This window comes from Mustelus asterias, chromosome 6 (genome assembly GCF_964213995.1).
Source record: "Mustelus asterias chromosome 6, sMusAst1.hap1.1, whole genome shotgun sequence".
NCBI lineage: Eukaryota > Metazoa > Chordata > Chondrichthyes > Carcharhiniformes > Triakidae > Mustelus > Mustelus asterias.
The window spans coordinates 59,896,376-59,908,114 of NC_135806.1; the positions used below are offsets into that span (position 1 = coordinate 59,896,376).

At 46.6% G+C, this 11,739-nt stretch overlaps 1 protein-coding gene across 7 annotated transcripts in view; it reads right to left on the minus strand.

Annotated features, from left to right (window-relative positions):
- LOC144494880 (selenocysteine insertion sequence-binding protein 2-like) overlaps positions 1-3,370 on the minus strand; it is a 102,198-nt gene extending 98,828 nt beyond the window's left edge. For 3 of the 7 annotated variants that reach the window (XR_013498168.1, XM_078214386.1, XM_078214385.1), the window contains exon 1: positions 2,940-3,370. Coding sequence is in view for 3 of the 7 variants with exons in the window: in XM_078214384.1 (XP_078070510.1) it covers positions 2,940-2,978 (39 nt within the window). In the remaining 4 variants the exon portion in view is untranslated. The remainder of the gene's footprint in view (positions 1-2,939) is intronic. The other 4 variants (XR_013498167.1, XM_078214383.1, XM_078214381.1 and 1 more) reach the window with 2 other exon arrangements.
- Positions 3,371-11,739: the final 8,369 nt, after the last annotated feature.

Sequence of the window (11,739 nt, forward strand, 5' to 3'; positions counted from 1 at the left end):
AGTTTTTTGAGGAAGTGACAAAAACGGTTGACGAAGGAAGGGCCGTGGATGTCATCTATATGGATTTCTGTAAGGCACTTGACAAAGTCCCTCATGGCAGGTTGGTTAAGAAGGTTAAGGCTCATGGGATACAAGGAGAGGTGGCTAGATGGGTAGAAAACTGGCTTGGCCACAGGAGACAGAGGGTAGCAGTCGAAGGGTCTTTTTCCGGCTGGAGGTCTGTGACCAGTGGTGTTCACAGTAAGAGTTTTAACAACACCAGGTTAAAGTCCAGCAGGTTTATTTGGTAGCAAATACCATTAGCTTTCGGAGCGCTGCTCCTTCGTCAGATGGAGTGGAAATGTGCTCTCAAACAGGGCACAGAGACACAAAATCAAGTTACATAGAACAGTACAGCACAGAACAGGCCCTTCAGCCCACGATGTTGTGCCGAGCTTTATCTGAAACCAAGATCAAGCTATCCCACTCCCTATCATCCTGGTGTGCTCCATGTGCCTATCCAATGACCACTTAAATGTTCCTAAAGTGTCTGACTCCACTATCACCGCAGGCAGTCCATTCCACACCCCAACCACTCTCTGCGTAAAGAACCTACCTCTGATATCCTTCCTATATCTCCCACCATGAATCCTATAGTTATGCCCCCTTGTAATAGCTCTATCCACCCGAGGAAATAGCCTTTGAACGTTCACTCTATCTATCCCCTTCATCATTTTATAAACCTCTATTAAGTCTCCCCTCAGCCTCCTCCGCTCCAGAGAGAACAGCCCTAGCTCCCTCAACCTTTCCTCATAATACCTACCCTCCAAACCAGGCAGCATCCTGGTAAATCTCCCCTGCACTCTTTCCAGCACTTCCACATCCTTCTTATAGTGAGGTGACCAGAACTGCACACAATATTCCAAATGTGGTCTCACCAAGGTCCTGTACAGTTGCAGCATAACCCCACGGCTCTTAAACTCCAACCCCCTGTTAATAAAAGCTAACACACTATAGGCCTTCTTCACAGCTCTATCCACTTGAGTGGCAACCTTCAGAGATCGGTGGATATGGACCCCAAGATCTCTCTGTTCCTCCACAGTCTTCAGAACCCTACCTTTGACCCTGTAATCCACATTTAAATTTGTCCTACCAAAATGAATCACCTCACATTTATCAGGGTTAAACTCCATTTGCCATTTTTCAGCTCAGCTTTGCATCCTATCTATGTCTCTTTGCAGCCTACGACAGCCCTCCACCTCATCCACTACTCCACCAATCTTGGTGTCATCAGCAAATTTACTGGTCCACCCTTCAGCCCCCTCCTCTAAGTCATTAATAAAAATCACAAAGAGCAGAGGACCAAGCACTGATCCCTGTGGCACTCCGCTAGCAACCTGCCTCCAATCCGAAAATTTTCCATCGACCACCACCCTCTGTCTTCGATCAGACAGCCAGTTACCTATCCAATCGGCCAACTTTCCCTCTATCCCACACCTCCTTACTTTCATCATAAGCCGACCATGGGGGACCTTATCAAACGCCTTACTAAAATCCATGTATATGACATCAACTGCCCTACCTTCATCAACACACTTGGTTACCTCCTCAAAAAATTCTATCAAATTTGTGAGGCACGACTTGCCCTTCACGAATCTGTGCTGACTATCCCGGATTAATCCGCATCTTTCTAAATGGTTGTAAATCCCATCCCTAAGGACCTTTTCCATCAATTTACCAACCATCGAAGTAAGACTAACCGGTCTATAATTACCAGGGTCATTTCTATTCCCTTTCTTAAACAGAGGAACAACATTCGCCATTCTCCAGTCCTCTGGCACCATCCCCGTGGACAGTGAGGACCCAAAGATCAAAGCCAAAGGCTCTACAATCTCATCCCTTGCCTCCCAAAGAATCCTAGGATATATTTCATCAGGCCCAGGGGACTTATCGACCTTCAGTTTATTCAAAACTGCCAGTACATCCTCCCTCCGAACATCTATTTCCTCCAGCCTATTAGCCTGTAACACCTTCTCTTCCTTAAAAACATGGCCCCTCTCCTTGGTGAACACTGAAGAAAAGTATTCATTCATCACCGCGCCTATCTCTACTGACTCCATACACAAGTTCCATACACAAGGACAAAACAAGCTCCATACACAAGGACAAAACTTTGTCCTTGACCGGCCCTAACCTCACCCTGGTCATTCTTTTATTCCTCACATAAGAGTAAAAAGCCTTGGGGTTTACAGAATACTGAAGTGCTCCAAAAGCTCGTGATTCCAGATAAACCTGTTGGACGTCAACCTGGTGTTGTGAGACTTCTTACAATCCAGTGATACATTCATGATCAAACAAACCCACACTTAGTAACAACAATTTCAGTCAATCGGTCAATATTTGGCTGAAAGTGGAATGAAACCTGAGGGAGAAGGGATGTACAATTTCTCAGGACAGATTATTTGTAAACAGGCTATACAAAGCAAACAGTAACTACACTTCAGAAATATATCGTTGGTTTTAAAGCACCGTGGGGGCGCCCATAGGTGGTAAATGCATGATATAATACCAATTTTTCATTTCATTCTCATTAAAAATAAAATTGATTGCCAGGGTTGCAATCTGTAATGTTTTATTTCCTTCGTCTGAAGGGGTTTGAAAAGGTGCAGATTAACAGATCCAGAGAAAGTTCCAGAAGCGATCGCTGACGCCCCCCCCCCTCCCACCTCCCACTCCCCACTCCCCACTGGCGGCACTTGGCGCCGCCGATCACTCAGACCGCCCGACAGCCCGGGCCGCCGCTTGTACCCCCGGTTATGTCGCCCGGTGCTAAAACATCGACTCTCCCTCCTCACGGCCTCCCCCAAAGGCCCCAAGCCTCCCCGGGCCCAAGCCTCCCCGCCACCCGGCTTCCCTCCCCCCCGGTAACCGGCACCGAGTGAGCGCCCCCCGCGAGTTACCTTGGCTCCGGCCGCAGTACCACTGCCCCGCTTGGCCATGGGCTCGCTCCTCAGAGCCGGCCGTTCCAAGCCGCCGCTGTCACAACATCAACAGCCGCCTCACTACGGCAGCCCGCGAGGCTCACAGGCCGGCCGGACTCCCCAGCAATCTGCATCAAACATACATTTATAAATTGGTGCTTCTCCTCTCTCCCTGGTCACAGGGCCAGTTATCCTTGCGAATCTTAATCCCCTCTTGAAAGGCTGTGCATAATACTGTTGGATTGTCGAAAAATCCGAGTTGTTGACCAATGTTTAGGGGAGGAAAACCGTCACTGTTACATGATTTGACCTGTAGGTGACTCCAGTTCAACTCTCAAGTGGCTGCCTCATAACTGACCTTTGAATTGGCCAAGCAACCCACTCAGTTGTAGCAAACTGCTAAAGAGGGCCAACCACGACTCGTGACCAAATCATTGAAGAAAATAAGGGACACTTGGACAATAGGTCTGGGGGGCGTAGGGGCACCATGTTTGTGAAAAGGGGAGGGGGTTCTGGCACGGTGGCACAGTAGTTAGCACTGCTGCCTCACAGCGCCAGGAACCTGGGTTTGATTCCCGGCGTGGGTCACTGTCTGCGCGGAGTCTGCACATTCTCCCCGTGTCTGCATGGGTTTCCTCCGGTTTCCTCCCACGGTCCAAAGATGTGTGGGTTAGGTGGATTGGAAATGTTAAATTGCCCCTTAGGGTCAGGGGGACTAGCTAGGCTAAATACATGGGGTTATGAGGATAGAGCCTAAGTGGGATTGTGGTCAGTGCAGACGCAATGGGCCAAATGGCCTCCTTCTGCCCTGTAAGACACTCGTTAAGGAAGGAAGGGAGGGAGGGAGGGAGGGGGGGGGTGTTTAAAGCAACCAAAACTTACAATTTATCATGTTGATTTGCAACATTATCATCGCTCTGCTAACTGACTTGCAGTCCCACTTAAACCACTCAACTGCGACTCCCAAGTTCTGTCTCCCACTATAGCCATTAAGGGAAATGAGCCAAAGTCAAAATAAAAGGACACTCCTTTAAAACACGGGACAGTTGGTCACTCTACCACCATCTTCTTAGAGCATCTAAGAATGTGCTGGCCTATCCTAAGAATGAATGATACCAAATATATTTCCACGTGTGTGGAAATCCAGAATGAGTGGGCATAATCTTAAAGTTAGATTGGAAACACTTTTCCTCCCACACAAAAAGTTGTGGATAGCTGGAATTCTCTTCCCCCAAAAGACTGTGCACCCTTGGCCAATTGAAATTTTCAAAGCTAAAATCCATTTTTTTATGGGTAAGGTTATCAAGGGATACGGATCAAAGGCACGTAAACAGGGTTGAGGTACATATCACCCATAACTTAATTGAACAGCTGTTGGATCATGGTTCAATAGATCAGGAGCGTAGATCAGAAGCAGGGAACTGAAGTGCAAACAAAACATCAACAAAAGTTTTTTGAGGAAACAAAAAAGGGTGTGCAGCCTATAACACTCAACATAGATATGGCTCATGGGCTCCACAAGGTTGCAAAAAGGGCAGGTCGCTTGGGAGTCTGTTAACCAATTTAACCTTTTATTGTACAGGACTGTTGTATGCACCACCGTCCATCCCAGGGACCTCCACCGCCAGACGGCAACAGGGCCCGCCGATGTGTAGGCGGGCGGCAGGCGAGGAAGTGAAAGGTGCGCAGCAGCAGCCCGTATAGGAAACACCTCCGTACAGTAATATAGGGCACGGAGGGCATTTCCATGAGGCGGCTCAAGCTGGGGGCAACTGACCCAGGAGGGGGGGGGGGGGGGGGGATCTAGGCTTGTGTTTAACTCCAGGATTCTATGGAACTGGTGCCAAGCTCAAGTGGCCTTGATTATTGTGATTGCTAAATAACGTATTCAGTTTAAAGCAAAGCCCAGAATATATGGCAAGATGGGAGGCAAGATACATTAGTTTAGAGATAAGCATGTGGCATTTTAACTTATTGAAGGAGGGGGGTGGAAAGAGCAGGAAGGGGTGGTCATGGGATTTAGCACTTATTCAGGATCTTGGGTTTTGGCAGTACTGGTGATTTGGCAGATCTGTAGTGTGGGTCTTTGAGCTTGGCACCACATCCATGGAATCCTGGAATTTGGCATCATTGTTTTTGGCATGTTGGGGTCTGACAGCAGTGTTGAGAAAGTTCTGAGATTTTCAGCACTTAAGAGATTCTCCTGGAATTGGGTGCAGAGGGGGAAAGAAGTGTTGCTTTTTATTTTAGGTAGCTGGTGAGTATTTTGCATTCATCTCCAAGGTAGGAAACTAACTTTCTATTGCTTTACTAATTTTGTAACTTAAACCAGATAAACCAATAACACAAATAATCAATTCAATTTAAAAATAAACTAATCAAATAAATAAGGATAGATAAACATGATAAAGGGAGCTGGTGTGGATGTTTGTGGAGGATATTGTGATCTGAGATAACCATATCTGTAGTAAGTGTCCGCAGCTTGAGGAACTTTGGCTCAGAATTGTTGAGCTGGAGTCCAGACTGCAGGCATTAAGGGACATCAGTGGCGTTACTCGAATACTTTGTTCAGCAGATCAAGTTAGAAGGACAAATCTGGGGAAAAGTAGTAAGAAACACTGACACTCATTCCTTTCACTGCATGCTGCCTTCTCTGACACCCCCACCAACTCAGGCCACCTTGTATTCCTTCCCAGACATCTCTCTGGGTGTATGGTGGACCCAACCCCTGGAGCTGAAAGGGCTAATAATCACACCAGTGCAAATGTTACATAGGATGCCTTGAGAAAAAAGAGGACTTTATAAAAAGTCTTCACAGATAAGCACCAAGGACTTTAGTCTGAACAAATTCATTAAATCAGACATCTGGACATGGGAGGAGGAAATGGTGTACATAGACACAAAACAGGACATAACTGGTTAAGAATGATGAATTAGGTCATCTAACATGATTAAATTTTCACAGTGATTGGATATTATAACTAAGCAAGTGTGAGGTGATTGGTTTTAAAAGCAAATTACTGCGGATGCTGGAATCTGAAACCAAAAGAGAAAATGCTGGAAAATCTCAGCAGGTCTGGCAGCATCTGTAAGGAGAGAAAAGAGCTGACATTTTGAATCCAGAATTTGTCAAAGCTAAAAGGCATAGCAAGTGGGAGATATTTATACTGCAGGGCGAGGGATTGAAAGATGAATCATATCCACAGAAATTAGGGGAAAAGCTGCGAATGGCAGTCCATAGTGAGAATAAAGGGTGTGAATGGCCAAACGGCAGAGAAACTGAAATTAGAGGGTAAGCTGCGACAAATGAAGATGTGGGGGAGGGGAGAAGAAATGGGTGGGAGAGAGGTAAAATTTTGAAAAAAGGGGAAAGGGGAAGCAAAAGGGGGAGAAAAGGTAAGGAAAGAGGAAATAAAGTAGGGGGAAAGAAAAAATGAAGAAAGACAGTAAAGAAATAAAAGGTAGAGAACAGTAAAAAATTTAATAAAATGAAAACACGTGGGGTAGAGCTGATCATCTGAAGTTGTTGAATTCGATGTTAAGACTGGAAGGCTGTAAAGTGCCTAGCCAGAAGATGAGATGCTGTTCTTCCAGTTTACGTTGAGCTTTGTTGGAACATTGCAGCAGGCCAAGGACAGACATGTGGGCATGGGAGCAGGATCATGTGTTAAAATGGCACGCAACCAGAAAGTCAGGGTCCTGATTGTGCACAGACCGAAGATGCTCAGCAAAGCGATCACCCAGTCTACGCTTGGTCTCGCCGATATAGAGGAGACCACATTGGGAGCAGCGAATGCAATAGACCAAATTGAAAGAGGTGCAAGTGAAATGCTGGCAAAAATGACGAAGGATTATGCTTTGCACGCGGAGGTTGGTGGGGTGAAATGTGAGAACAAGGAAGACTCTATCCTTGTTCTGGGAGGGAGGGGGTGAGGGTCGTGGCGCGGGAGATGGACTGAGGGCCCTGTAGACAACTGTAGATGGGAATCCATGGTTGAGGAAAAAGGAGCACATATTAGAAGCACCACTTTGGAAAGTGGTATCATCGGAACAAATGTGATAGAGGCAAAGGAGCTGAGAGAAAGGGATGGAGTCTTTACAGGATGTAGGGTGTGAAGAGCTGTAGTCCAGATAGTTTTGGGAGTCAGTGGGCTTGTAATGGATATTGGTAGGTAGACTATTGCCAGAAATGGAGACAGAAAGGTCAAGGAAGGGAAGTGTCTGAGATGGACCAGGTGAAGGCAATGGAGGGGTCGAAACTGGAAGCGAAGTTGATGAATTTTTCGCGGTCTGGTTGAGAGCATGATGTACCCGTAAAGGAGTTGTGGGAGGAGACCTGGGTAGGCCTGGAACAAGGAATGTTCCACATATCCCATAAAAAGACAAGCATAGCTAGGACCCATGCGGGTACCCATTGCTACTCCTTTGATTTGGAGAAAGTTGGATGAGCTAAAGAAGTTGTTGAGAGATAGAACAAGTTCTACCAGGTGGAGGAGAGTGGTAGTGGATGGGAATTGTTCAGGCCTCTTTTCAAGAAAGAAGTGAAGAGCTCTCAGGCCGTCCTGGTGTGGGATGGAGGTGTAGAGAGATTGCACATCCATGGTGAATAGGAGGCGGTTAGGGCCTGCGAACTGGAAGCTGTCGATATGACGCAGGGCATCAGAGGAATCCCAGATGTAGGTAGAGAGGGAATGGACCAGAGGAGTGAGGATGAGTCAAGATCAGAGGAAATATGTTCAGTGGGGCAGGAGCATGCTGACACCATGGGCCTACCAGGACAGTCCTTTTTGTGGATTTTGGGAAGTGGGTAGAAGCCAGGATTGGGAGATTATAAGGTTGGAAGCTGTGTGGGGGGGCATCTAGAGGAAATGAGGTCATTGTGAGGTGTTGAAGATAATGGCTTGATATTCAGTGGTGTGGTCATGGTCCAGGGCAAGGTAGGAGGAAGTATCTGAGAGTTGGCGCTCAGCCTCTGTGAGGTAGAGGTCAGTAGGCCAGATGACAACAGCACCCCCTTTTTTGGCAGGTTTGATGACAATGTCAGCGTTGGAATTGAGGGAGCGAAGGACAGAAAGTTCAGAAAGAGAGAGGGGGGTGAGGGGGGCAGAAAAATGAAGACGGCCAATGTCCTGTCGACAGTTCCCAATGAAAAGATCCAGGTAATTGTCCCAGTGAGGGTGTCCAATTAGAGGCAGAATGTTAGAGGAACATGAAAGTATCTGTGGAACGGGGGCAGGACTCTTGCCCAAAGAAGTGGGCATGGAAACGAAAGCGACGAAAGAAGAGTTCAACATCATTTCGAGCCTGGAATTCATTTAGATGGGGACGTAAGGGTACAAAGCTGAGTCCTTTGCTGAGAACAGCACACTCAGCTGAGAGGGGGGAAGGTCAGAGGGTATGGTGAAGACATGGCAAGGGCTGGGGCTAGAAGAGGTGGAGTTCGAGGGATTGGGATTGGTGGAGGGCCTGGGAGTTGATGGGTTGTTGAAGCTTGCGTTCCTTAACATCTGCAAGAAACAGGAAAAGTTTTTTGTTAAAGACGTCGAATGATGCGGAGGATGAAATGAAACTGAGGACAGGGACAGCTTTGAGAGAAAGACGGTGTTGCTGGAGAGCGATATCGAGTGTCTTCATGTGGCAGCGCATGGAACTGAGTGTGGCTTTCAGGATGTGGTGTGAACAGCAGTTCAAAGAATGTTGTATATCCTGGAGGTACCTGTAACCCTGGAGGTTACATGTAGGGTGGAATTTGAGTTGAAATCCACATGGGGCAAGTCAGAGATGAAGACAGTCACTAAGGAAGGAAATGTGGCTGTGGAAGCGAGTCTTAGTAAATACCTTGTCCAAGACTAAGAGAGAAATGGAAAGCAGTGAATATGGATAGGGAGGTGGCGGGGAGAGACATACGGAAATCCTGTTGGAGAGAAGAGAAGTACTTCTTCAGGGTAGGCATTCCTGGAAGAGGAGTGGCAGTGTGTTAAACACTGGATAAAAGCAAACTACTGTGGATGCTGGAATCTGAAACCAAAAGAGAAAACGCTGGAAAATCTCAGCAGGTCTGGCAGCATCTGTAAGGAGAGAAAAGAGCTGACGTTGAGTCCAGATGACCCTTTGTTAAAGCTAAAAGACAGGGTGAGGGAATGAAAGATGAGTCATAGTCACAGAAACCAGGCCAAAAGGCTGCTAATGGCAGCCCATAGAGAGAATAAAGGATGTGAATAGTCAAACGGCAGAGAAGCTGAAATCAGAGGGTAAGCTGTGACAAGTGAAGATGTGGGGAAGGGGAGAAAATGGGTGGGAGAGAGGTAAAATTTTGAAAAAGGGAGAAAGGGCAAGCAAAGGGGGAGAAAAGGTATGGAAAAGGTGCAATAAAGTAGGGGGAGGTGAAGAAAAACAAGAAATAAAAAGATAGAGAATAGTAAAGAATTAAATTAAATGAAAACAGAGGTCGAGCGGGGTAGAGCTGATCACCTGAAGTTGTTGAATTCGATGTTGAGATTGGAAGGCTGTAAAGTGCCTAGCCAGAAGATGAGATGCTGTTCCTCCAGTTTGCGTTGAGCTTCACTGGAACATTGCAGCAGGCCAAGGGCAGGCATGTGGGCATGGGAGCAGGATCGTGTGTTAAAATGGCAAACAACTGGAAGGTCAGGGTCCTGTTTGCACACAGAATGAAGGTGCTCAGCAAAGCAATCACCCAGTCTATGCTTGGTCTCTCCGATAGAGATCACATTGGGAGCAGCGAATGCAATGGATCAAATTGAAACAGGTGCAAGTGAAACGCTGCTTAACCTGGAATGAGTTTAGACCTTGGATGGTGAGCATGAAAGTAGTAAAGGGGCAGGTGTTACACCTTCTGCGATTGTATGGGAATGTGCCATGAGTGACGGAAGAGGTGTTGGGTATAGTGGAGGAGTGGACTAGATTATCCCAGAGGGAACGGTCTCTGTGGAATGCCGACAGAGGGAGTGAAGGGAAGATGTGTTTAGTGGTGGTATCACGCTGGAGTTGGCAAAAATGGTGGAGGATTATGCTTTGCACACAGGCTGGTGGGGTGAAATGTGAGAACAAGGGGGACTCTATCCTTGTTCTGGGAGGGAGGGGAGGGGGTGAGGGCCCTGTCGACAACTGTAGATGGGAATCCAAGGTTGAGGAATAAGGAGCACATATTAGAAGCACCACTTTGGAAAGAACAAATGTGATGGAGGCGAAGGAGCTGCAAAAAAGGGATGAAGGTCCTTACAGGATGTAGAGTGCGAAAAGTCTTTTAATGGGAAATGTGGAACATTCCTTGTTACAGGCCTACCTGGATCCCCTCCCACAACTCCTTTATGGGTACATCGATGACTATTTTGGTACCACTTCATGCTCTCGTCCAGACCTCAAAAAATTCATCAACTTCGCTTCCAGTTTCCACCCCTCCATCGCCTTCACCTGGTCCATCTCAGAAACTTCCCTTCCTTGACCTTTGTGTCTCCATTTCCAGCAATAGACTATCTACCAACATCCATTACAAGCCCACTGACTCCCACAACTTTCTGGACTACAGCCCTTCACACCCTACATCCTGTAAGGACTCCATCCCTTTCTCTCAGCTCCTTCTCTTCCACTGCATTTGTTCCGATGATGCCACTTTCCAAAGTGGTGTTTCTAATATGTGCTCCTTTTTCTCTCAACCGTGGATTCCCATCTACAATCGTCTACAGCGCCCTCAAGTGTGCGGTTGATCTCCTGCATCATGACCCTCACCCCCTCCCCTCCCTCCAAGAACAAGGATAGAGTGCCCCTTGTTCTCACATTTCACCCCACCAGCCTCCGCGTGCAAAGCATAATCCTTCGCCATTTTAGCCATCGTTTCACTTGCGCCTCTTTCAATTTGGTCTATTGCATTCGTTGCTCCCAATGTGGTCTCCTCTTTGTCGGAGAGACCAAGCGTAGGTTGGGTGATCGCTTTGCTGAGCACCTTCATTCTGTGCGCAATCAGGACCTTGACCTTCCAGTTGTTTGCCATTTTAACACATGACCCTGCTCCCATGCCCACATGTCTGTCCTTGGCCTGCTGCAATGTTCCAGTGAAGCTCAGCGCAAACTAAAGGAATAGCATCTCATCTTCTGGCTCGACACTTTACAGCCTTCCAGTCTCAACATCGAATTCAAGTTCATATGATCAGCTCTACCCCACCTCGACCCCGTTGTTTTCATTTTATTTTTTTAAAAACTGTTCTCTTTTTATTTTTGTCTTTCTTCATTTTTCTTTCTCCTTTCCTTACTTTTTCTCCTCCACATCTTCATTTGTCATAGCTTACCCTCTGATTTCAGCTTCTCTGCCGTTTAGCCATTCACACCCTTAATTCTCGCTATGGGCTGCTATTGCAGCCTTTTCCCTTGGTTTCTGTGACTATGACTCATCTTTCATTCCCTCACCCTGCAGTATAAATATCTCCCACTTTCTTTTAGCTTTGACAAATGGTCATCTGGACTCAAAATGTCAGCTCTTTTCTCTCATGATTGGTTTTAATATCTGCACCTTATGAATGACACAACCTTAATCAATAACTGAGTGGGTAGAGATAACTCCTATATCTTGATTACATATGCTAATTACTAATCACATTTGAAACCATAACTATTTGTATATTTCTGAATTCTGGACTCTTGTTAGTTACCTGCTCTGACTTGTGACTTTCCAGAGTTCTTGCTGTATAGTTTGAATTAAAATGTGGAGATGCCGGCGTTGGACTAGGGTAAACACAGTAAGAAGTCTCAACACCAGGTTAAAGTC